Source organism: Aspergillus sclerotioniger (genome assembly GCF_003184525.1).
Source record: "Aspergillus sclerotioniger CBS 115572 chromosome Unknown BO94scaffold_14, whole genome shotgun sequence".
NCBI classification, from domain to species: Eukaryota; Fungi; Ascomycota; class Eurotiomycetes; order Eurotiales; family Aspergillaceae; genus Aspergillus; species Aspergillus sclerotioniger.
Window position 1 is genome coordinate 476,720 of NW_020291004.1, and position 25,564 is coordinate 502,283.

A 25,564-nucleotide genomic window follows, 5' to 3' on the forward strand; every position below is an offset into this window, starting at 1 on the left:
GTGACGTCGATTACCCCCTCCAGAGCCCTCTCACAGCTGTCCATGTCCATCACGTAGATTTCCGTACCACACGCCACGGAAACTCAGTCTAGAAGAGATCTACACCAGATCTACCACGATTTAGCTTCATAGCCAAGCCTCTTCATATAGACATATTGAAGCGGATATATCGACGAATCTACATCTCAATCTTGAGCCCTCCTAACCTTACCGGTTAAACCTCAGGATCTCCATAAATTGCCTCGCCACATCCACACCCGCATCCGGATCGGGATCCTCGTCCACTTGCTGCAAAGTCTTATCATCGAAAACAGTCTGCGAGCCTTTTTGCTTCAACCTCCTCAATTGACTTTTGACCTCCTTCCCCACATCCGGCAGCAGGATAGCATCCCTGGCTCCATCGATGCCCAACCGGGCCCAGAACTCCCGAATTAACGCAGCACTCGCCGCATATTCGGCATCGATATCCGCATCCTCTATGGCATCCGGAAATGCCATATCAATGCCGGAGTCATCGTCAGCCATTTGCCCGCCACCTAGCTTGCTGGCCAGACTCTGGGCTGCAATCGAATCAACTATGGACGGACCCCGCCATTCAATCTGAACAACCGTCCCCCGAACCCTCGCTGCCGGTTGAGTTTGTTTCACATCACCAACTCGGACCCGGAAATCGCCCACGTCGTAGACTGCACCATTCACTGTGACTGTGTGTCGATGGCACCAGAAGGGCTGGCAGGAGTAGCCAAAATGCTGGAAGAGTGCATTACAGGATGGAAGTGGCACGGTGGTCATTACCATTTGTCCTCCGGACTGAGATGGCTGTGCTGCAGCAGATGGGTTGGGAGGTACAGGTGCTGGGCCTGTAGCTCCCATTGGAGGAGGGTTGACGGGTGACCCGGCTGTAGAGGTCGTGGGGTGGTGTCCGGCACCTTTCTCAGGCGCCTCGGAAGTGTAGATGAAGCCATGATTTGTATGAAAGGAAAGAGACAAGAATTGCATGTATCGCGGTTGCGCTTGTCGTTGGGAGGCTGATGCTGGAACACATGATGGTGTATCCCGCATCAGCCTGTGCTCTAGGAACCAACGGCCTAATACAGTTGGCTCATCTGCTAGGGCTGTGTGCAGGCGCTCGGTGACTGTCGCCAGCCCGGTGGATGCATTAGGATTTGATGGGATGAAGTAAACCCTGATGGGGTGAGGTTAGTCTTAGGGTTCAGGCATGATAGTTGTCATGCGCTTACCCTGTGATAGGCATTTTGTTTGAGATTGAAGGGGGAGGAAGGCTCTATGGAAGTTTCTTTTCGATCCTGATCGGGGTGGATACAGATGCAAGCACGTGCCAGATTTTGGAACGCAAGACGGGTATCTTCTAAGCGCAAAATGATGGAGAGAGTGAATTCAATTGCTAGCGACTGCGATATCAAATTGCGCAGCGCACAGCATTCATGTCAAGGGTGCTTATGGCTATTACCCAATCAGTAAATTGATTGTGAGGGAAGGGGCATTTTGGTAGGGGCCGGATTATTGGTGAGAATCCTGACGTACTAAGGTCCAATACGGAGTGTCTAATAAAAGGGATGTTAATGCAAGAGTTCTAATTTTGTCGCCTGGTCTTGAGTGTTGGCCCCAAATAATAACAATGCCGTTTGATCCGTCATGTGTTGAAGCAGGTTGCCCGAGTAGGTGCCTGGGGAGCCAGGCCACGATGCAAACCGAGCAAAACAGGTTTCGCCCGTGATCTGGCCTCAGGCCTGGCCGGCCGCCCGCCTGCCTGGGGCTTTGTGAGCCTCCGACCTCCGTAGTCCGTATCGGCTCCGTTCTCCGTGGCGTTCTGCCAGGCCCGCCTCCACCTCACGCAATTAATTGCTGGGCCGTCTGGGTCCTCGGGGCTCCACCTCGAACATTCTATCCCCGACTCTACCCTTGATTGAGCAACCAGAGGCGCGGCCTTTGGTCCGTCTAGACCTGGGTCTCGGAGTGTGCCAACAACCCCAGGGGGTACAGATTCCTAATCTCAGTTCTTTGCTGGTCTGTTGCCTGTCGGGGCCAAGACGCGGGACAAATACTCCGTCAATGAGGCTGAGGCCACAAGGGGGTCTTAGTTTTGAAGTCGAGGACGTCAACAGGTCAAGAATAGAAAATGGCACCCACTAAAGTCGGATTAAACCTCCCCCCTTCGCGATCCTTGAGCCGGCAAGGGTCCAGGGGACCACTAGCTTACGCAATGAGCAGATCCTTCCGCCATATTGCTTGTTTGCGCTCCGCTCAGCTATTACTTACTCCGGTAAGTTCAGTCGTCAGTGAACCTTTTTGCGGATTCACACTCGCGTCTTTGCGATCAACATGCCACCCATGACTGGCTGCTTATGGGATGGAGCAATAAGCGCTTGGATGCAACATACCTCCACTGCGCCGTCCATGCTTATTTGCTAGCTTTGACTGGGACAGAAGGGCCGGACCAGGGGTGTTCCCTGGCAACAGGATATATACGGCCCCAATGTCTTGTCCAGTTTCCTACCGGCGTGTTGCCCTTGCAAATAACCGTCGTCTCGATCAGTCTTTTCGAGTCGACCTCACGAACCATTCCCTCTTTTAATCTCTGCGCGGCGTTATCAAGCTGAGCCGACTTCTGTTTAGCCTGACATCGAGCATGCTCTCGCATCCCTGATGTTACCTCGCTCTTGATTAATATAATCCATTTGCTGTACTCCGTACAGCTGTCCTCTCCCTTAGTGTCTTCTCATCGTTCATTTAGCGATCCTAAATCCAGTACTTTTCATTGTTCGCCATGATGATATCGCGACGGAGCTATCTGCTTCCCACCATTATTCTCCTATGCATTACATACGCTCTTTTCTCAAACCTACCGCCTGGTGCGGAGCCACCTCATCACCATCACCAATACTCGACCGACCCTCCTCCACACAAAGAAGGTAGGGCTCGTTGGCGGAAGCATGTCGAACAATACCCAATTTCCGACTACATTCCTCTTCCCACGACTGCGACATCGCCTATCCCACGGGTCCAGTATGACTTCCCTAGGGAGTCGTGGTTCGCACGATGGGGAAGAGTGAAAAGGCAGAATGCGGTCAAGAAAGCATTCCAGCATGCGTGGAAAGGATATAAGGATAATGCCTGGCTAGAAGATGAACTCTCGCCCTTAAGCGGTGGCCACCGCGAAACATTTGCGGGTTGGGCAGCTACTCTTGTCGATTCCTTGGATACGCTCGTTATCATGGGCCTCATGGACGAATTTGAGGAAGCCGTTGAAGCAGTCGAGTTCATTGATTTCACGACCACTAATGCCATCCAAATCAATATCTTTGAGACCAACATCCGCTACTTGGGCGGGCTTCTTGGTGCTTATGATTTGACCAATGGTAGATATCCGGTTCTCTTGAAGAAGGCAGTTGAAATTGCAGATATGATCTATGGGTCTTTCGATACTCGTAACCGAATGCCGCAATCGCGGTGGGAATGGACCAGGTAAGGCATATAGAGGCAGATCCCTCGATCATCAAATTACTCCGTTGTATCCTTGGGGTGCCATTCGCAAACGAGCAGAATCGTGTTAACCGGGGTCTAGATCTGCTGGAGGTCTGAAGATTGAGGCCGGCCGAAACACCGTACTTGCTGAACTCGGGTCCTTGAACCTGGAATTCACGCGGCTGTCTCAACTGACCCATGACCCCAAGTACTTTGACGCTATCCAAAGGATCACCGATTTCCTCGAAGGATCCCAAGAAAAAACTAATGTACCTGGGATGTGGCCCCTGATGGTCAACGCCAAGGATTTGGAATTTGCTGACCCCCGATTCACTATCGGAGGAATGGCTGACTCGACATACGAGTACCTCCCTAAGGAGCACATGCTGCTGGGAGGACAGACAAGTCAGTACCGTAAAATGTACAACTCCTTCATGAAAGCATTGAAAAGCCACTTGCTTTTCCGCCCGAAGACTGAGGATGGCCGAGATATCCTCTTTGCTGGAAACATGCGTGTCCCTGCACCCTCGGACGGCAATGAAACCCTAGAGCCCCAATGGGAGCATCTCAAATGCTACCTCGGAGGCACTGTAGGCATCGGTGCCAAGGTTTTTGACCGTCCAGAGGAATTATCTATTGCACGAAAGTTAGTCGACGGATGCATTTGGGCCTACGACGTCATGCCCACCGGAATCATGCCCGAGACCCTGCATCTAACCGTGTGCAAGAACACCGAAAACTGCAAATTGTCCAGAAGCGCCCGCGCCGGGATAACGACATCGGACGGAAAGAAACTCCCACCAGGCGTAGCTGATATTCCAGATGCCAAGTACCTGCTACGGTATGTCCCTATGCTCCTCTACATACATCGCTTCTAAACTAACTTCATCATAGACCCGAAGCCATCGAGTCGGTATTCATCATGTACCGCTTAACAGGAGACAGATCTCTGCAAGATGCCGCCTGGAGGATGTTCCAAAACATCGAGAGAATGACACGCACCTCGTACGGACATGCAGCAATCTCCGATGTTCGGGACCCCGAGTCACCGCAAATGGACTACATGGAGAGTTTCTGGCTAGCGGAGACGCTGAAATACTTCTATCTTATTTTCTCTGAGCCGGATCTCGTAAATCTGGATGAATATGTATTGTAAGTGCTTTTGTTCATGGTTTCAGGACCGTGTGGATGCTTTTGCTAACGGTGTTGGGGCAGGAATACTGAAGCGCATCCGTTCAAGCGTCCGACTGCTGCGAGTCAATAATAATGCGGTCGTGCTTTTTTGTTTTCATTGTTTTCTTAACGTGGGGCGAGCAGGCGTCGTCTGGTATATTCTTTCACTGGATGGAATTGTACATATAGATAACCATCATTATAAATAGCGGTGAATTGTTTTTTCCTCCATAACTACTTACCTACCACGCTGATCATATAGGGACAATATTTACATAACACCCTTCATGACAGACAACTTACTACCGAGTCCAGTCCGTCCCAGCGATACCCAACCCAGACCCCCCACCACTGCCATCACCATTATATTCAACAGTATACTCCACATCCTTCCGAATAATCATCTTCGCACTCCCATCATCACTCCCACCACCACCCCTCCCCCCCTCCATATCCACAAGTTCAATCGGTCTCGTCACCGCAACTCCAGAACCAAATTCCAACCCCCTCGACATCCTCCAAGATCTCCTCTCACCCGATACCAAATAATTCGGTCTCGACTCCGAGTCCACCTTCACCGATCTCGACACCCCACTACTCTCGAGATTCGAATCCCCCGCTGTACCGTAATTGGTGCTCACAGCCGCCATAAAAGGTCGCAGACAGAAGACGCTGCATGCCACGAGAGCGTAGTTGAGTTCCACCAGGGCCCAGATTATGGGTATGACGATGGATAATGTGGGATCGGGGGTGTGAGCGTTGCGGTTTATGGTGTAGATGTGGAAGATGGAGAAGATTATTAGGCTTTTGAGGTATGGGTTAGTATTTTCTGGGGAAGGGGGTAAGAGGGAAGGAAGCTCACGGAAGTCGAAACATGAAGGCGAACCCGATGGTTAGTTTGCGTTTAAATGGCATGAACAGTCCCCAGAGGAGAGCGGTGGATAGTCCGAAGAGGGTTAGTTCGGTGGTTATGTCTAATGCGACGATGAATTGCCAGCGTTGGAGCTTGGGTTGTTAGTTTGTTGTTGTTATTGGGTTGGGGAGATGGGAGAGGAGGGGGGGGGGGGAAGTACCAGATCAATACATTGTCCTCCGGATCCTTTCCAGGGACGGTTGAGTTCGCAGTTTACTGCGATGATGAGAACGGCTGGAATGATCCATGCGGTGCAGAGAGCGAGAGTGGTGAGGGTGGCTCGGTTGTGCCATTTCTGGGGCGTGAGACGGAGATAGATACCGCAGACGCAGCATTTGGAGATGTAGATGGTGATCAAGTAGAGAATATCGCTGACTGTTATGAGCTGGAAGGGGGGGCTTTTAGGGGTTGGTGGGCTTAGGGGTTGGTTGTGGGTTGAACGTACTGTCTGGATCTGATTCACCTGTTCGGGCTGCAGGAGGTTGATTGATGTCCCGAAACCATGTGACACGGCGTCGAAGAGCAATGACGCTTGCACAATCGCCACGGCCTGTCAGGTCGGCTCTTGTTACCTTGGCTCCGTGCGGTCTGATTATAAATCGAAGGCAGGAAGAAGAAGAAGAACATACTGTCGCTCCAAGCAGGAGATAATCGTCATACGCGAACGGTGGATGCAGAGCAAGTCGCACATAGAGCCGGATGAAGAAGCTGACTAGCGATAAGACCAGCCCAAGAGCCCCCGTGATGATAACCCAAGCTCCATGATGCAAATCATCTACCACTTGGAAAGGAGGTGATTGTCCTGGAGGGACATATGGACCCATGGTGGAGGATGGCCCTCGGATCCTGGAAGCAGAAAGACGAAAGCAAAGACCAACTACGAGGGCATTGACCACGATGACGGAGTTATCTTCTTATGCATGGTGGACATGCTTGTTTGCTTTTCTATGGTTTCTTCGTCATGGTTGGTTGCCAACCCTCTGGGATTGATCTAGAGCGATGCAAGTACATGATGCATGTATAGGAGCATGTCTTCTTTCAGGCATGCTACCACCTGCCAGGATGGCAGTGTCGGAACGGCGCGGAAGTCGTGAGTTGAGGGCATTGGCTAAGAGAGTAATAAGTCGCTCCGTTGCCTCGCTTTGTGGTTTCAGAGGATGGAAAGCGTGAATACTCCTTTCCAATTGTTGCGCGAAAGCAAGCATGACTACTGGGCCGCCTTGGGAGATGAACGGTGAGTCTGCGCTGATCTAGATCTCCGAAGTAAGCGCAGAATACTGGGTTGCATGCTTGCCCACGTTGTCTCTGGCGATCTGTCAGGTGGAAGCACGAGGGGATGCAGGTGGTTGCGATGCTGATGGGAAGCCTCCCGTTGTCCTACCCAGATCGTCGTGGATGGGAAAAGCAGGCAACCCCCACGCCCCAACTCTTTGATTAGGATTTTCTAGGAACATGTAGGTGTACATTGTACAATGAAATGGTATCCTTTTGGAATTCCTTTCCCAAAAACTAGTTTTTAAATTCGTGCTAGCTGGACATGCCGGTGAACATAGCACTACTATAGGTATCATGACAACCAATCCCTTGCCCTTTCATCGTGTTTCCTAGCTAAACTTCCGGGATAGATTTCCCATATCAAGCATGCTTCTTGCTTCAGATTGAACTGACCCCATATCACGGCCCTAAATGCAAATTAGTTGATGCAACTCAGAGAAGGATCTGGGAAGCACTATGTTAGGAACAGGGAGGGACAACCTTGTCTCTTAGCCACTATAACCGCATCCTTCGCTTTGCATTGCTCTCTGAATACAATTATGGAAGTCGTCATACGAACTGCGACCCGCACATGATACTGCTAGATAGCCACAGTTCTGAGTGTAGTGACTGGATAGAAGGGGGATCACTGCCGCGGAGGTGATAGAAACGAGGGACAAAATAGCAAAGATGAGGATCTTCATGATGCCGAGTAACTTGAGTAGCCTTTGGGGGTGTACCCGACTATGAGCGGATACTACCCTTATATAATTGCTTTTATTGAAGCGGGGGCATTGCATTCGTCCGACGTCATTAACAAGCCATGGCATTGCCTGCCTAAGGTTCTCCTGATAATGTATTGTTACATGTTTTAGGATTCCAGATTTGGTAGGCTTCTATCAAGCTATACTAAGCGTCTTTCACATCAGCATGACCTGAGCTTTGAAGATTGGACTGTTCAGTGTTCTGGATGTCAACTTAGCCAAGGATCCTCCAAGCTGAACCATCTGTTGTTGCATGTGAATATAATCTCCAACCATGGGACTCCTCTGGGAACGATAATCCGGGGTGGCTGAATCCAGGAATCATGTGGTGATCCAGTCATTCACTGATGGCCAGGGATTGCCCGCAGTAGAGAAGGCTCCGATTCTCGTCTATTACGAACATGTGAAACATTTCAGCGTGTTAACCAGAGTAGACCCGGTGATGGTGTTCTCTCATCAGGCGATTGAGTCCTTCATGCTTACAAAAGCTGCAGATCAGTGGGGCATTAGCTAAAGAGCAGCCACTGCAGACTGTTTTTGTCTGCCTGTTCTGAAAGGGAGTGACTTCCTCATCTCCCGATGCTTATGAAACAAACGTGGGGTAAATCAGCCCGGGCTGCCTTCGGTCTCTTCCGCGGAGATTGTCTGCCTTCTCTTCACTCCCCCTTACTTGGTATCGGTGGACTTCTCTTATGGCGACTAGACATATGTAAGGACATATGCCGTCGAGGTCTTGAAAGCAAAAATTCTAGAATTCTGCAAAATATATTATCAGGTCCGACTCTCGAGCCGCCGCTTGGATGTCTTGGTTATAAACCCCATTGTGCCCAGATGCGCGCTCGTATAATGATCCCGAAATTGAGACCAGAAAAAGCAAAACACACTCGATCTGCGTTGAAATGCTACCAATGCGCTCCTCGATTCTGGGATCTATCCAACGTTTGCCTTTCTTTAGCGTGCTATGCTTAGCTGAAGGGGAGGATCTAATGTCACACAAACGAGCTGACTAGAGAGTGACGGCCGGTTTGCCACCTACCATTGGAGGAGAGTACTGACATTATCTGTCCTGGTGCATCTTTTGACTCTCTGAATTGACTAGACTCGGCTCACTGCATCTCTCTTTCTCACCATGGATCTTGATAGCATCAATGATCAAAGGCGGATACAGGTGAACCGCCCTGGAGATGTCGAGTATGCGCCAAAGGGCCTTGTGGCTCCTAAGTACATGGGTACTGTCAGAGATCAACGCGACATGAGTTCTTTGGGACGAATTCAGGTCCTTAGGGTGAGGGCGACATCCTTTGACTTAGCTGGCTTGTAATAATGCAAGACAGAGAAACTTCAGATTTGTCTCAATCCTTGGGTTTGGCTGCACGCTGATTTCCACATGGGAAGTCATATTGACGTGAGTATTTGACTAGATATGGTGAAGCTCTTGGCTAATTACAGGGCAGCTTCCTATCCAGTGGCCTGACTGATGGGGGCACTGCGGGATTGATATGGGGGTTTATCATCGTCACGGCTGGCTTCGCTCTAGTCTTTGCCAGTATAGCCGAGATGGCATCTATGTACGTTTACATCGCCAAGTATTGTCTGTCAACAAGAGTGTCAACTCTAACGAGCGTCCAAGGTCCCCAACATCGGGAGGTCAGTATCACTGGGTATCAGAATTTGCTCCTCGTAGGGGACAGAATTTCTTGAGCTATATAACAGGTATATTCAGAGCCTGACATCCCCTATGATAGTACTGATAAACATAGGATGGCTTTGTGCGATGGGATGGCAGTGTGCCATTGTCGCCATTGCATATCTCGCAGGCACAATCATTCAAGGTTTGATTGTGCTAAATAATCCGACATATGTCTTCGAACGGTGGCACGGTACCTTACTCGTGATAGCCATCACTGCCTTCTCCATCCTATTCAATACCTTCCTGGCCAAGAATCTTCCCATGGTCGAGGGTTTGATCCTCATCATCCATGTGGTTGGTTTATTTGCTATTATTATCCCATTGTGGGTACTTGCGCCTCGCAACAGTCCCAAAGCTGTTTTTACCGATTTCAACGATGGAGGTGGATGGGGAAGTGCCGGCACAGCTACCTTGGTTGGCTTGTCCACCACTATCACCTCCATGATCGGATTCGATTGCTCTGTTCATATGTGTAAGCGCCTCTTGTATTGCGAAAAATATGGCGCTAATATTACAACAGCTGAAGAAATCAAAGATGCATCAGAGACGCTTCCTAAGGCCATGATGGCTGCGGTTGGTGTCAATGGCCTCCTTGGTTTCATCATGATAATTACGCTAAGCTTCACTCTGGGCGATGTTAACAACATCCTGAGCAGTCCAACCGGCTTTCCGTTTATCCAGATATTTTATAACACCACCAATAGCTACGCAGCCACGAATACCATGACGGCTATACTAGTGATCACACTGACAGCTAGCACGATCACCGAGGTAGCCACGGCATCTCGCCAGCTTTGGTCTTTTGCACGAGACCAAGGACTTCCATTTTCGTCCTTCTTTGCCTATGTAAGTGTCATCGTTCAGCGATCACAAACCCCTTCTGACTCATGCCATTGATGCGCAGGTTACTCCCGGTTGGAACATACCTCTGAACTCCGTCCTGGTCTCACTCGTCGTTACCGTTCTCTTAAGCCTCATCAACATCGGGTCCAATTTAGCTTTGAACGCCATAATGTCTCTGACAATTACCTCTCTCATGTCAGCCTACGTCCTCTCGATCGGCTGTGTTCTGTTGAAGCGACTACGTGGGGAAGTGCTGCCAGCGCGGCGGTGGTCGCTCGGCCGTTTCGGCATGGCCATCAACATTGCTAGTCTAGCATTTCTACTACCGATATTTATCTTTTCATTCTTCCCACTGACAAAGACCGTGACCACGCAGAGTATGAATTGGAGTGTGGTTATGTATGTGGCCGTGGTTGGGTTTGCGTCGGCCTATTACTTCTTCCGGGGAAGGTATCAGTTTGTTGCACCCGTGGTGTTGGTCAGGAGGGACTTTGACCTGAGCGATATATAATGAGGCTGCGTATTGACAATAGAGTGCTTCCTTTTATTCATACGCTGACTTTCTAATCCAATTAGCACTAAATTCTATAGTAGCATATACACAATAAAACAACCATCCCAACAGTGATCCCAATCAGTCACAACCCCCAAATCTACACACATCAAAAATAGAACACCAAAGAACCAAAAAAATAAACTCAAACACCCCAACCCCACTCGAGTCCCACCTGACAAACGCCATCCCAAAACGAGAAGGCAAACAAAAAGCGGCCCAGTCAGGATAAACCCCGGAAGTTGGGTATCCATTCTTCCCGCGGACACATCCTGCACGACCAATCCGAAACTATCCCTCAGATGTCAGATACTCCCGCCCCCATGTCTGCTGGAGATTATTTGGTCGCGGGGAATTCTCTGACAGTGTGTCATGGGGCAAGGGTGCATTCCGCTTCAGACCTTGAAACGCGTCTTCCCGTTGTCAGGGATCTCTGGCGAACTATTTCCCGATCATCCTTGCCGAATGGATGGATGGATGGATGCCTTGTGTGTAACCGTGTGTAGGTCGCACGCACTCTCCGACAGAAAGAGAGAATGCCATGGACAACGAAGGAAGGGTTATAAGGTTTTTACTTACTGTCCACAAATCAAATTGGGATCGTAGTATGAAAGGATGGAATGTACTTTGTAGACCCCCCTACAAAGACACTGGGAACGACAGCCCCAGCAGAGTAGGTAACCCCACAAAGAAAGTACGTGTCGTACTTTTCACCTCTCTGTGTGACTGTGCCGTGCCAACCTACTCTAAGCAGATTCCCGTGTCCAACCCAAAGGGAGCCCACTCACCCACCTTGCTACTAGTCACTAGCTAGTCCGGCACCTATCTAGCCCCGGGGGCCTGGGGTTTCAGCACGATCAGATAAGCCCGTCGGGTGCCGGAATAGGTATTGCGTAACCGTAACGCGAGCCTAGATGTAGACTCGGAATGATTCGAACAAGAAAACTTCCTCGTCCTACACAGCAATTTCCCGGTTTGCGGTGCTACATACGGAGTACACAGCACGTATCCGTTGAGATAACTCAACAGAAAACACAGGGATAGGATAATGCATGCAGAACACTCAACTCCGTATTTCCGTCTGCTGCATCGCATCATCCACCCCCTGATCTTCCCCCAGCCCGCTTCCAGAACCCGATAGTTTCGTTCTGGAAGAATAGGGCTATTGACGCTAGGTGGTGCTTTTTTAGTCATGATTACGTTGCGGCGAGCCTTATGGGGATGCTGCGGGCCTGTACGTACTGGGATTCCAATCGATTCAAGGGATGAACGCATATCTGATTGATTGACTGATTGATTTGATTGATAGGGCGAGCGAACGCGTCGGCCGATGTCGGAACGCGCCCCACTCTCCCGGATGACTTGTCACATGCGGTAACACGGATCCGGAGGCGGGTTTTCTTCCGTCGATTAATTACGGACTTTGGGTTGTACTATGTGAAGATTGGGGGTTGAGGGGCGGTTCGATTCGATAGTACATATGTTGGGAAACTCAATAGATTGTTGTTATTTACTTTTGAGGAATTGGGATTTTGAGGTCGGGAGAACTCGGGCTAACAGTACCCAGGTGGGATGAACACGGAGCATCGAGTCCCGCGACACACGGACTCAACACGCGACTTGAGTTATCTGATCCGGAACAAGACACCTTAGCCACCGGTCACGTGAACGGTATGCGGTTATCATCCGGAGAGGTTCTTCCTCTTCTGGGGCAATATGGGGAAGGTCATGGGGACAAAATCGGAGCAACATTCCGGTACTTGTTCTGTGTTTCCTGGAACTATCGAGGAGTCGACTGAAGTGCCACGGAAAGAGGGAAAGTCACCAGCTGGTTAGCCGAGGACATAACCTGACCTTGGAGGGTTGCAACCGGATCAGATTAGATCGGTAACGTAACTCGGCTGCTGGTTGTTACGTACCGGTACGGGGGAATCTGACCACTGCCGCTGTCAGCCCACCACCGGATGAACGATCTGGATGCGGTCACACAGCGAGCAATGAGGTGGGGGGTGATGATGATGATGATGACCTGAGCAGTTGGTTCGCATCCCACGTATGACTGATATCATATTCATCCCGGGATAATGATTCCATCGACCTACAGGGCAGCCCATTCATTTGCCTCCAATTACTACCGCGTCAAGTAAAGTATCCCGCTAGCTGCCGATCGGGCTGCCAACTCGTCTGCACCCCCGCGGGGTCTGAACCCTTAAGATGACCCAATCGGTGAGAGAGGCTGTACTAATAGTACCGTCGATGTCTGATCAAGTGGAGGAGATAGTTCTTCGCTGCTGCCTATCTTTCGTCCATTTTGCCTGGCGTGGGATAAACGCTTCCGTCGGTTTTGGGCAGGACGGGTAAAGTTACATACATAGTGACGGTAATGACGGTTCCTCACCGACGGGGCCAGTGGCGAGGCCGACGGTCGCTTTTCGTGTCTCATTTCCTCATGGTTGAATAATAATTGTGTGCGACGCCGCCAGTCCCTTCAGCGGCCACTTATCTGATTTTTCTCCTGCACGTGTTGGGCTACATTCCTCAACTATTTGGTTTCAGCTGAAGCCATCGCCTGTTCTTCATTTCCTTTCTGCCCCCTCACGCCCACCGGTCGGACTATCGGCATCCTCCGTACGCCAAAAAGGGCCCGACAGGTCCAAAGGATCCCGACTAAGCAGCAACTAAATCGCCCACCATCTGATGCGCATCGTCGTCTAGTTCCTCGGAACCGTTATCCCGGCGCCGTCTGCCCCAGGCAAACTGCTTCCCGCCTCATTCCACCCCCCATTCTCCGACGATTCATCTCCCACTTCTGACCTGTTCTCTTGATTGCTGGTCGCATCGGGGTCTCTGCGTCACGCTTGCAGTGTCCACTTTCATCCTTTAGCCTGGCCGGTTCACTGGCCTCGCTTGCCCCCTTTTCCGTGGCTCCTCTTTTCTACTGTCGACCAGCCATTCCTCTGCGATTTCTCAGTCGTCGACTATCTTCTTCCTTTTCTCCAACAATTCCCGCCAATTGCTCTGGGCCGGCGATTTCGTTCCCCGTCTCTTCGATATCGCTTCTACACATTCACAATGGGTATGGTTGATGATCTCTCTGCTTGTTCATAGCTGTTGGGTGCGATTGTTGACGCTCGACTTGTAAACAGTTCACGCCGTTCTTCCGCCCTCAAGGCCCGCAACGTCACGGACGTCTCTTGCTCCCGATGTGGAACATGCGAGCATTCCCTTATCGTCCACCTCTCACCCCGACAACCCGGTTCCCGAGGAGCCTCGTGGCGTTCGATCGCTATCTATCACTGATATAAACTTCACCAACTTCACCGTCTCCGCACCTTCGTCGCCAGAGACTGATACTACCAGTTCTGAGTCGGCGTCGAGTGTCCAGACTCCCGCCACTGATATTCAATCCGATGCTGAGGAATTGATCCCCGATGGCCCTGAAAAGCAGCGACGGGCATCCACCGTGCTCATCTCCCAGAATTCCGATGATATGAGACGTATCCTGGAAAATGTTGGATCCAGTGGCACACAAAAACTCCAGCCTCTATGCTGTGGTGGTGGGTGCTGTCGCAGCCAGCCATTGAGGGGCATTGCTGCTCCTGTGGTCGGAGTGAAGCCCGTCACTCCTCCCGATAACAAGGCGTATCAGTGCCTTAACCTCAGAGTTGACTATCTCACATTGGACAGCGATTTGAGCAACGTCGCCCCTCTGCCTGAGAAGACTGTCTCCTTCTCGCCTGTCCCGGCTTCGGCAGTGGATATGAAAATGGGACCAGCAGACCATCCTCCTTCCTTCGTTCAGCCTCACCCCCCGTACAATGTCTACCGAGCGCCTTTGTATCATGCGCGCGAGCTGACCCAGTCTGGTGCGGAGAAGAGAACTTATCATTTCGACATTGACGTCACCGACTACCCTGCCGAAAGTGGTAATGTTGACTTCATTGTGGGTGGTGCCATTGGAGTGTGCCCCAAGAACAAGGACGAGGAGGTGGATGATATCTTCAACCAGCTCGGTGTTCCTAAGTTTATGCGTGACAAGAAGATCACTGTTCGCACTGAGAAGGGCCGTTGGCCCACTATCTGGGGTGACGACCAACCCCGTGAGTTGATCACAAGCCGGAGAGAGCTGTTGAACTGGTGCTCCGATATTCAGAGTTACGCCCCCACCAAGGATCTGTTCCGCTTGCTGGGTGAATATGCCAGTGAACCCAACGAGAAGAAGATTCTCATGTTTCTTGCTTCCGCTCAAGGCCAGGGTGCCTTCTGTGATCTGCGCACTAGTTCTCACATCACCGTCTCCCAGCTCCTGCACGCCTTCCCCTCCTCTCACCCTCCCTTGGATCACCTCCTCTCTGTCCTGAACACTCTCATGCCCCGCTTCTATTCCCTTTCCCAGGACCCTCTCCTTTCCTGCAAGCAGAAGGGGTCGGAGACCCGGCGTGTGGTCGAAGTGGCGGTCAGTGTGGCAGAATCTAAGGACTGGAAGGGTGGCCTTCGGACTGGTGTAGGATCTGGCTACCTCGAGCGTGTCGCACGACAGTTGATCGAGGCCGAAAAGAAGGGCATCGACCCACGGACTCTTAACCTTAGCGTGCCCATGTTCCGAGGCCTGATGGCGAACCCTCTGGCCAAGCGGTTCGCATCCGACGGCCCAATGCTCCTGATCGGAGCGGGTGTTGGCATTGCCCCGTTCCGCGGATTCGTGCAGCGACGCCTGCAGTCCGCCAACTGCGCCAACAAGGTGTGGGTGTTGCAGGGAGTTCGCGACTCCCTGTTGGACGAGCTCTACCGTGGTGAGTGGGGCGTGGAAGAAGAAAAGGTCCGCACCGTCGTCCAGAGCCGTCGCGGCGAGAGCAAGTACGTTCAGGAAGAAGTCCGTAACCAAGCCGATCTGGTCTGGTACGTGATCAACGCCCTGGACGGTCGTGTCTTCGTCTGCGGTAGCGGCAAGGGTATGGGCGAGGGTGTCGAGGCCGCCCTGGTCGATGTAGCCATGGCCAAGGGTAACCTCAACATGGAAGAAGCGACGTTGTTCTGGGACAACAAGAAGGAGGCAGGACAGTATATTGCCGTAAGTGCTCGCTTATCTCTACTTTGACTACAAACAACCCAACCAACTCGTCCCCTAGGAAACCTGGTAAAAGCATTTTGTGTGAAGAAGTAAAAAAAGAGCTGGATTGACTTCAGCTGCACAGTGGATTGATTGCATGACGAGATTACAGCATCGCATGCAGTGACATTTTCCGTTCGAATCTGTATGATTGAACATTGGTTGGGTATCTTGATTTAATATTGCTTTAGCGGGATGGTTTGGTTTCATTTTGTATCTACGGTTGATCCGGGATTTCCGTCGAGGACGGGGTTGATATTATAGATTAGTAGTAAGTAACTTTGGTAGCAATACCTAATGTATGGGTTGTACACAAATTGGTCTGGGCAGTAAGGATATGAGAAGTATGAGTATAGTGTTGGTAATGTAGCTGACTCTTTCATTGCTGCATACGCTTGACGCTGTCAACAAATCGTCCTACCTATGTATGTAGATGAACATATACTACTTTAATTGAGAGTATCTTCACTTCATGAAATCAGAGATCCAACTCACCAAGTGACATCGTCTAAAAGACCAACCCAAGTTCCAGTATAGTATCAAACCCCCCAACATCACCCACAAATATATACTAAACACAATAATAGTACCTAGTAAGTCTACAGACAAAGAAAACCACCACACCACACCACAAGAAACGCAATTGCAAAAACAAACAGTCCATTCCCCATGCTTAGCTTCAGTTATTTAAGCTCTGTATGACTCAACTCGATAGACATCAAGTCTATACTTAGAGCTACTGCGTAATGATATAGTTCGCTGTAGTATAGGTATTCATCTGCATATTCCTGTTCTCTGTGTCTTGTCTAGTCTTGTCTTGATTAATGAGATTGTTCTCTTTCTTATCAAATCGTAGTAAGGTTTGGCTTATTTGTGATATCTAATATATTTATAGAGAGAAGAGGGGGGAGGGGGATAACTATCACACAACCAACATCAAACTGAACTCGGGGTATTCTCAACTACTAGAGCAGATATTTTTATATACGATAGCCTATCCATCATCTTTCACCTAAGACAAATTCTCTGGCAAGAAACAGCAAAGCCTAAACTTAATTAATCACGTAAAGGAGATACCGCAGCTCATGAGAACCCTCACTTGATGCCTTGACGATATCCTTATAGATATGAGATTCGATACGGTATGGCAGTCGGAATCTAAAGACCAGATAGGGTAGTACTAAGTATATATTCTCACTTCGATCACACTAGGATATGATATACTCTCACAATGGATATAAGGAATAAATTTCTATTTACTTAGAGTATAATATATAGAATTGATGCTATTCTTATGCCAGGGGATGGTTTATCTAGTAGGTTTTGGTTCATTGTCTAGTATACATAGTATCAAGTATCTACTAATTGGATATAGCCAGGAAAAACACCCCATCATCTTGTAATACTATCCTTACCAGTCAGCCGAGAGACCCATTATATATATAGTATAACATATATCATATATACTATCTTAAAAAGAAAACATGTTATATTCTCGGGGTTCAAAGACATCAGGTAATGTAGTAGTTTCTTAAATATATATAAAGATATGTTTATGTGTGTATGAGTATTCATAATTAGTACATTATACATTCCAGACTTACTGGCTATCCAAACACTTCAGCTGGTATATCAACAGTTTACTGGATTGGGTTAGATTGTATAGTATTTAGTAGTCAGAATGGTGTTTCTATTTAATTGTCTGTTGTACATGCTTCACATTGTGATTATATAGGCGGTCGGTCAGACTTAGTATCAGGATCTGTTTATTTTGATTTAGTAGTATGGAGTGAGTATATTGATTGTCATTCGCGTTAGTGTTCATAAGGGAGTTAGGTATAGGGGGTAATGTATGTTTGACATGGATCTGAGTGAGGATAGAATATGCCTTTGCTATGAGCAGACTTGGATACTATTGTTAAAAGATGGAATAGGGAATCTAGACGAAGAGATCGAATAGCAGCAACAAGAGATCCAAAAGATCAGGTGACTGGTGGTCGACCGAAGTGACGCTAAGTGGGTGGTGTCCCACCCTTCCACTCATGATCGATGGCACGCCTGACCAGGCTAGGTATAACCGAGTCTATACGGAGTACGGAGTACACTACACAGTAGTATCGTGAAGATTCCACCCCTTGGCCACTCGGGCTAAATTTAAACTTCTCAACCATGTCTAATAGCCCGGGATTTACCCGTCAGCATAGCCAGCAAAGTCATCACCAAACAAGGTCATGAATCCGCTCAATGCTACCCTGCATACAAGCCAAAGCCTGGACCTGACCCTGGCTGAGCCCCGGCACGTATCGAGTATGTTTAGCCCACCAATCACACAGCATCGGCTGTTTGCTCCTACCTGTCATATGCTCCGGTGAATCAAGCCGTCAAGTCATCCGTTTCACCCACCCATCAGATGACACAAGCTACAAGCCGTGACAGGACTCAGGACGTACGGTGGCTAAGTTCAATGCACCATGCCAGTCCACCAGGCAGCAAGAATATCGGCATGACACCCACGTCATCCTGGTGCACCCTGCGACGAGACATGCAGATGGGTTTCACATCCGTGTCAGATCTCATGCACAGGAAGAGACGGGAGGTGAACCCGGCGGCGAGGATAAAGTTACGGCCCTGGTTTCGAAACTGCCTGGGGCTTGGATGCGAAACGCCGGTGACGGCTTCAAGCAGGGAAGCGGCTGGTGGCTAAATATACACACTTGTGGTGAGATGGCCATTGGTGTGTTGGAAAGGGAAATGCTAGCGGATTGCTGGACTGTGCAAGTATGGGTCCGTCAGTCAGGAGGTCCGAGATGGATGATGATGATGCGCTTCGTCCTCCGTCGATTTCATAAATAATCGATGCGAGGACGGGACTCGAGGGGGGGAAAGGACTCCCCCCCTCTGGTACGCATAATTGAAGATATTGAGGCACTGATCCAAACCCATGGCTCCCGATCCACTAATGCAAGAGATGCCTGGCACCCATCCCTGGTTTCCCAAAGCGATCACAATCACAACAAGGGAGGGAGGGGGAAAGAGGCAAGCCCCACGAAACAATGCCATCAAGGGTATAGGAAAACGTGGCTGGTACTAGCCCAGATCGAATTACCCCGACCACAGCGATCACTAGTTCCAGAGTTCGCAGGAATAGGGCGACTCCCCTACTCGGTAGTGCAGCATCGAAGGCAGAAACATGACTCTCAAACAACGGCCGTCAGGTCTATTTCAGGCAGGTCAGACCCGGGAAAAGGAAAGTCTGAAGAAGATCCCGAGCAATCACAATGCCATGCTTGGGTTAATGCCTGATCAGCAGCCGCCGCTGAATCAGAGGGCGATCCTCCGCGCATCCAGACGAACCGATGGGGCCGGAAAGAAAGGGGGTCATTGGCTTGGGGGAGAGGGGGGGGGATCCAGAATACTAGTGATCGGACACGAAGGTTGCCGCAGCAGGAATATGGTGGTCTCCCTGCCATGTTCTAGAAGGCCATTGTTTGGGACGGGGAGGAAAAGCCCGTGGCGGTTGTTTGCTGGGAACAGAGTTTGAGCAGCGGTTACACGCTCGGGTTGAGTTTGGGACTAAGTCGCAACTAGCGAGCGATGCAATAGAACCTCAGGCTATTGGAGGCGCCATTCTCAACGGGGCAGTCGGTGCCCGGACAGGGGCTGCAAATTGGGGGAATTCTCGGAGATTTCCCACCGGTCCATCGACCATTGCGATCTCGTGGGTGACGATGATGGCGGGTGAGACATCCTGCAACCGGGTATGATGTCAGTCGCGTTCCAGAGGAAAGTTTGTTGGCTGGACGAGCGCCTTTGATTTGGTGAGTCGGTCTGGATCCCTCCTCGCATTCCAGCCCATTGGCCACAAGTAAGGCGGCGGCGGTATGAGCAAGAAACCCCAACCATGGGAAAATAACGGGCAGGCATCCTCAAGGAGGACTCACAGGAGTAGGTGCCTATCTGGCGAGAGGACATAATTCAATTCATTGTTATCTATTATCCATCTAGTTCCTCTGGCGTGACTGTCAGATGCACGACCCTAGATAACCCGTCCGCGATGGAGGCCGATGGATGCCCGTCAGGCGGATCCCAAGAACCAGGAACCACTCAAGGCAGGCGGGTGACACGGCAGGAAGGGGCAAAATGACAAAAATGACAAATAATCGTGTACTGTCAGTCAGTCAGTAGTCAGTCAGCGTGCCACTCCTCTTCCTGCTCCTCCACCTCGGCTCCTCCCCATTTTTTTTTTCTTCGAGTGAGTGACCCATACTCGATTCGTCCGTCGCGACTCGCGACTCGCAACTCGCAACCAGCGACCAAGAGGATCTCGTTTCACCATCCTGGGCTCGATTTTTCTAGAATATCTGTCATTGAACAATCGGAAATCCCGCCCAGCGACAAGAGCCCACCATGGTTATCTTGAAACTGCTTGACCCGCGTTGGATGTTTTTTTCTTTATTAATTAATCAATTAATTTTTTTTTTTGGGAGGGGTTTATTCTTGATTGTTTTGTATTTTCCTTCTCCAATTGTGCCGCCCTAAGGCAGATTCTTCAGATAGTGCCCGGGTGATGGCCGGGCTGATCGGGGATGGACTGGTCTGACCTGCGAGATCCAGGCTGGATCGACACCCTTGCTCCATCCCTGCACGATCTGGGATCTGACAACAGAGAATTTTAGGGGAAAAGAAGCAAAGAAGCGCGAGACCCTAGGCCGAGTCGGGCCTTCCGCTGCAGGCGCCCCTCCCGGTGGCAACAACCTCTCGCTCACTCACCAACTGCACTACATACTCGGCCTGTCACTTACATCTGACTACCGACTAGTAGCAAAACTAGCAGTCTAGCACAGTACCTGGGCACTACATAGTACCTACCTACCTATCCAGTATCCACTGGCCACTAAGTACCGGATTCACCAGCCTCCTGACCTCCTGTTGGCTGCGTCATCGGTGGCTGATGTCGGCGCAGCCACTCACTCTTCCTAATCGGGAGAGTCAAAAATCCACCTCTCCCTACAGACACACTCAGACACCACCACATAGGGTGGGTGGGCTTGACTAGGTGGTCTGTCCAGTCCGGATAGGTCTTTCCTTACCGCTACTATCTACTACATACTATGCCACAGATGGTGTGCACTAGACAGGTAAGTAGGTTCTGCTAACCACCCCCTCCTCCCCGGTGAATCGTAACTCCTGCAGGACTAGGTAGTAAGTAGGACTGAGTACCTACTAGTACTGACATCCGGCCAAGGCAGAAACCCTTCCTGTTCGGGAAGGAGCCCGTGGCAACATCCTGGGGCCTGGTGGGATGGCGACTAAGGCGATTGAGGCCACCCCCTCCCATTGACAAATCATTCACGGCGGATGCAGCTCTGATCTGGCGAGCCACGAGGGTGGCTCCTTTTAGCTCGCACGCGAAGGAATACTGACGGGCTTACTCGGTCTGGAAGTCTGGATACCGCATAGCGTTCGTTGGTTGTGGATTCTGGGTCAGCCACCGCAAACTTTGACCGTCTCGCTGGTTCGTACCGAACTCTCTTGTCGATTGGCCGCGGGGCAGACTGCCATGTCGAGAAAAAGAACAATGCTCTTTCGAGATACCACCCCGGAGATTAGTCTTGACATCGCTCAAACCTTGCTTGTCATGATTTGATGTTCCGGCTTAGGGTTCATGGTCCAGCTTGGTAATCGGGAATATGCCGAACCCCCCGATCTCAACCTCCATTAAAGTTGCCTTAGCCCTGTGCTAACCTAGCCATCAGCATCAAGTTTCGACATGTTGATCGTAATTGATTGGAAGGCTCGAAATTCTGACACCAAGACGATAACGTCTCGGAACGCTGCAGCAGCACTAGGGTCGAGGAGCAGACCGTTTATGGGTGTCCATCTTATTACGAGCATTAACCAGAACCTTAGTGGACTCCGGGGTCGGTGTGAAATGTGAATACTTGTCTGAACTCTGAACCCCCGAGGCCAGAACCTCGACGCTAACGTTGGGTACACAGTAGTGCACCAGGGTAGTGCACCAGGCGTGTGTGCATCTAGCTAGCCATCTAGATACACTTTTTCTCGGACGAGAGGATGCCCCTTGCCCTACCAGGGGCAGTCCTGATCGGTTGTCCCAAATCCATGGAACCTACACATGGTGCTCCCTACAAGGAGGATAATAATGGTAATAATGATAACAATAATGCTCCTGTCTCTGGTACAGAGACCTTGTCGTGCACCCTCCCGCGGCTTGGCCCGTGACGGTGTCAGTTGTCATTTGTCATTGGACGCGGCGGTGATTCTCCCGTGCCAGGGGAAGAACCAATCAGCCGGGTCGCTTCGATGGGCGCTTTTCCGATCGGCCCACTGGTGGGGTACGTCATGGGCTCGTGACTGGGCACGCCCAGTCCATCCACGACACTAAGCAAAAGGAGGATTGCGCCCCGTCCACACTGTCACTCCCCTCCTCCATTTTTCAGCTCTGCCATCATCATCATCATCATCGCCCATGCCATGTATCCGTGGCAGGATCCTTTCTCCAACCAATGTTCATAATAGACCCACTGCATCTGCTCCCTCCCCCTTCACACTATCATGTGGTGGTTTCTCATTGTCAGAACTATTAATCCGTCAACCATGGATGCAGGCCTGTCCCTGTCATGCCTCTCGCCCTCATGTGGTTGTCATCCCTGAAACTGGACCTTAAACTTTTCGTCGGGATCCAGAGTGGCTCGCTCAGGCTTTGATCCCAGAGCTCTCCCGAACTTTGGAACGGTGTCTCCTCGTGGGCAGGCTGTGTCCGTCAGAAAGGGGGGATCCAAACAATTTGCGACTAATTAATCCCACTTTATCGCAATAACTGTCATGCATATCATTCGTTAGCAGAAGCGCTCCTGGACCAGCACCCGACTCTCCGATCTTAATTAAACTGAGTCATTGATTTTTTTTCTTCAATGGGCCTGACTTTGTCGCGACCGGTGATAGCCAACCCTTGTTATGAATCCTGATTAATCTGGAGTGAACTTTTGCCTCTAATCGCGGCATGTCAATTCTCCATACCCACCTCCTAGCCGACAACCTGAGATGTCATATGCACGGGCAATGGATCTTGCATATTATATGGTGGGTTGCGACCAATCATCGCTAACCTAGGCTTGCCTGGACGGCATTGGCTGCGACCGACTTTAGTCATGTTACCTGGTTTGACCACCACGCCGCTACCAAGGGGGGGCGGAGAGAAGGGGTGGGAGAGGGGGGGGCATGGGGGGCATGAGGGGCGCTGTAAGCCTGTAAGTAACTGTAACGAACATGAGGCTCTCCCTTAAACGGTAGTGTCGTTGCAGCTGTTGGCCAGTGGTGTCTCGAATCAAGGCGGGTGGTTCTATTCTCCGTCATCTGTTCCCAGCGAGGCGGTTCGGTATTTACCCAGAGTTTCAGAAACGGTGCGATTATTGGGGCGACGATACTAATAATGACTACCGTTACGACGTATGGTGATGGAATTGGCAAGAGCAAAGACAGGCCGGCGTGGATCTTCTGACCACAGATTGCAGCCCATCTGAAAAGCAAGTGGGGTCGGGCCCATTGAAGAAGAAGAACTGCTCGGCGATCAGCCCTTCCCTGTCCCGGAAGTTGGAACCTCTGCTCAGTTGTCACGTCGATGGTAAACTACGACGTGCTACATCCGGGATTAGTCTCTTATTCTTCTGTCACCTAGCTCAATTTCCCCGCTGTTTGATCCTCCTTCTGACTCTCTGACTCTCTAGGAGTCTCTGCCATCGGGGTCAGTATGATCGATCTCGATGAGACTCCCCAACCGGTCGATCGGACATCGCCCTGTTTAATTACCTTGCAGCGGGAGAGACGCCATAGCCGTCACTGTTTATACTATATGTCTGCAAGGCGAAAAAAAAAAGAGGAAAGCCTTGAGCATCGGGACGACCTGCATGGAATACAATGGACACTACTATTCTGGGTATGCTGTATTATCCTGTATTTGGTGGCTGTTCATTCTAACCGTCTTCAACCTAGGTGCATCCTGTTTTCTAGGATAAGCTATGACTTGTGATGCCTTGGGGAAGTCAGTCAATCTCTCTTTGGTCGGCAGTGGCCCTACGCGCCCTTTCTGACACCACCACCGCCGTGGTGGAGCCCACCCGGCGATCTCAAATTTCTCTCACCCTCTTTAATCTTTTGCTTTTTCTGTATTCTTCGTGCATTTTCCCTCGTTCCCCGCTCATGATTGGCTTGGAAATCCGCAGCTGAAAAATGAATCCCCAAGCCCCCGCCCCTCTCCTGCATCCTCACTAAGATCGCTTTGGGCTAGACTTGCAGCCATGCCTGCTCCGGACCGTTCCTGAGCGAGAGGATTTGCTTCCTTGCTCCCCCTTAGCTCCCTCCCGTGCAGTGCGGACTGCGTTGGTGCCGGTTGGTTGGCCAGATAGTGGTGCTAGTCGGGGATGTGGCCGACAGGAGAGGAGGTGGCCTTAGTCCTTAGTCCTTGCTACTACCCTGTGCAACGTAGGATGGCCGATTAATAGCAGGGCTGTTAAAGCCCGGCCGACCTGACGATATGCCTGCAGGAAGCTTTTTCCGTAGGTAGGCCTCGAGTCAAGCACGGTGGACTCGGTTTTGTATCACCCCCACCTTATATGGCACTTAATTAAGCAGAGACAGCAGTAATTAAGTGAGACGTCTGTACGACGTCCTCAGAGGGCAAAGGCCGGGCGCGGCATCTCTCGCCACCGTGAGACCAAAGTTTACTCCGTACCTTAAAAATGCTACCACACTAGCACCATTCACCGCAAGGTATCGTGAGAACTATGGTGGTTATTATTATCTCCAACGAGTGACTGGCTCCGGGGTGATCAACCGCCTGGGAACCCAGGTCTTCCCCGGAGAGGTAACGAACCCGTGTTTCAACGGATTCCCTAAAAAAAGAAAAAGAAAAGAATCGAGGTGACAAACAGAACTAACCCGCTTAGTTCGTTTCTGGAAGTTTACTAGTTACGAACTTGTACGGAATATGAGGGGTGGGGGGGTGCGCATGTTGATGGGAAGGAATCCCAGTTTCAGCTTCGTTTTGCCCTGGCGATGGCGACGGCGACGGTGTTGGCGCTGGTGCTGGTGCTAGTCTAGCCGACAATACGGAGTCCCGTCAACGATCTCTGCCCTCTTCCTTTCCACCAGCCCCGGCATATGATATCCCCAAAGCTAACGAAACGGCTCTGATTTGTTTTCCGGGGACCCGAGTCATCCTAGGCAGGGGAACTAGGATGAACTCCTCAAAAAGCAAAAATAAAATTAAAAAAAAAAGAGTTTGAAAGGAATGGAGATGTGAATGCAGTCTGGGGTGATTCCCTCCGATTGTGAATGATAGATAGATCAAACAACAGGACGAACAGGCTGGCCGCCATTATCCTGGAGCCAGCAATCTTCGCTTGTCAGTCCTCACTAGGCAGGCATGTAGGCATGTCGAGATTTAGCGTCGCAATTGAGGACTGCCATCGCCATCCAGGTATCCGGCCTACGTACCTACTTAGGTACCTAGTGACTTCCATCTAGACAGACATCGAGGACATACATGCATTGTACATGCATAGAGACAAACGGAGTCCGCCCGGATAGGATTTCCAGATGGCAGCGGACAAGCAGACAGGAGGAATACCGACAACTTCACCTATCTACTAACTAGCAGGGTGCCCAGTGAAGTGTTCTTTCTGTAGCGCCACTGATTGAATGGCACCGTGAGTTTACTTGGAATATATTTTTATTCTATTACTTTTTATTTTGGTAT

General features: G+C 50.4%; 7 protein-coding genes across 7 annotated transcripts; 4 read left to right on the top strand and 3 right to left on the bottom strand.

The window, feature by feature from the left end:
* Positions 1-103: 103 nt before the first annotated feature.
* On the bottom strand, positions 104-1,567 carry BO94DRAFT_535292 (uncharacterized protein). Its single transcript, XM_025611753.1, has 3 exons — positions 1,546-1,567; positions 1,242-1,464; positions 104-1,186 (listed from the first exon to the last, which is right to left on the bottom strand). The coding sequence occupies exons 2-3, from the start codon at positions 1,253-1,255 to the stop codon at positions 208-210; spliced, it is 993 nt and encodes a 330-aa protein (XP_025467398.1). The 5' UTR covers positions 1,256-1,464; positions 1,546-1,567; the 3' UTR covers positions 104-207.
* Positions 1,568-2,788: 1,221 nt separating this feature from the next.
* BO94DRAFT_466195 (glycoside hydrolase family 47 protein) lies at positions 2,789-4,750 on the top strand (the record flags this gene model as incomplete). The annotated part of the gene is made up of 4 exons (XM_025608151.1): positions 2,789-3,486; positions 3,587-4,327; positions 4,381-4,638; positions 4,702-4,750. The coding sequence occupies 4 exons, from the start codon at positions 2,789-2,791 to the stop codon at positions 4,748-4,750; spliced, it is 1,746 nt and encodes a 581-aa protein (XP_025467399.1).
* A 211-nt stretch (positions 4,751-4,961) lies between these two features.
* BO94DRAFT_516977 (uncharacterized protein) lies at positions 4,962-6,440 on the bottom strand (the record flags this gene model as incomplete). The annotated part of the gene is made up of 5 exons (XM_025609977.1): positions 6,198-6,440; positions 6,018-6,103; positions 5,733-5,957; positions 5,522-5,664; positions 4,962-5,463 (listed from the first exon to the last, which is right to left on the bottom strand). Exons 1-5 carry the CDS (start codon positions 6,394-6,396, stop codon positions 4,962-4,964), a joined length of 1,155 nt encoding a protein of 384 aa, XP_025467400.1. The 5' UTR covers positions 6,397-6,440.
* Positions 6,441-7,036: 596 nt separating this feature from the next.
* Positions 7,037-8,021, bottom strand: BO94DRAFT_535294 (uncharacterized protein). Its single transcript, XM_025611754.1, has 2 exons — positions 7,328-8,021; positions 7,037-7,254 (listed from the first exon to the last, which is right to left on the bottom strand). Exon 1 carries the CDS (start codon positions 7,528-7,530, stop codon positions 7,336-7,338), a length of 195 nt encoding a protein of 64 aa, XP_025467401.1. The 5' UTR covers positions 7,531-8,021; the 3' UTR covers positions 7,037-7,254; positions 7,328-7,335.
* A 223-nt stretch (positions 8,022-8,244) lies between these two features.
* On the top strand, positions 8,245-11,089 carry BO94DRAFT_624381 (putative GABA permease). The gene is made up of 7 exons (XM_025617213.1): positions 8,245-8,875; positions 8,925-8,995; positions 9,045-9,158; positions 9,221-9,303; positions 9,351-9,752; positions 9,801-10,126; positions 10,185-11,089. Exons 1-7 carry the CDS (start codon positions 8,720-8,722, stop codon positions 10,632-10,634), a joined length of 1,602 nt encoding a protein of 533 aa, XP_025467402.1. The 5' UTR covers positions 8,245-8,719; the 3' UTR covers positions 10,635-11,089.
* A 2,659-nt stretch (positions 11,090-13,748) lies between these two features.
* On the top strand, positions 13,749-15,817 carry BO94DRAFT_546422 (FAD binding domain protein; the record flags this gene model as incomplete). The annotated part of the gene is made up of 3 exons (XM_025613296.1): positions 13,749-13,752; positions 13,823-15,747; positions 15,806-15,817. The coding sequence occupies 3 exons, from the start codon at positions 13,749-13,751 to the stop codon at positions 15,815-15,817; spliced, it is 1,941 nt and encodes a 646-aa protein (XP_025467403.1).
* Positions 15,818-18,017: 2,200 nt separating this feature from the next.
* Positions 18,018-19,089, top strand: BO94DRAFT_546423 (uncharacterized protein; the record flags this gene model as incomplete). The annotated part of the gene is made up of 4 exons (XM_025613297.1): positions 18,018-18,093; positions 18,120-18,232; positions 18,265-18,520; positions 18,704-19,089. The coding sequence occupies 4 exons, from the start codon at positions 18,018-18,020 to the stop codon at positions 19,087-19,089; spliced, it is 831 nt and encodes a 276-aa protein (XP_025467404.1).
* Positions 19,090-25,564: the final 6,475 nt, after the last annotated feature.

Coding starts and splice junctions, on each gene's coding strand:
- BO94DRAFT_624381 (XM_025617213.1), top strand. CDS start 8,720: ATGGATCTTGATAGCATCAATGATCAAAGGCGGATACAGGTGAACCGC. Junction 8,996..9,044: donor ACATGGGAAGTCATATTGAC/GTGAGTATTTGA, acceptor ATTACAGGGCAG/CTTCCTATCCAGTGGCCTGA. Junction 9,753..9,800: donor CGATTGCTCTGTTCATATGT/GTAAGCGCCTCT, acceptor ATATTACAACAG/CTGAAGAAATCAAAGATGCA.
- BO94DRAFT_535294 (XM_025611754.1), bottom strand. CDS start 7,530: ATGAAGATCCTCATCTTTGCTATTTTGTCCCTCGTTTCTATCACCTCC.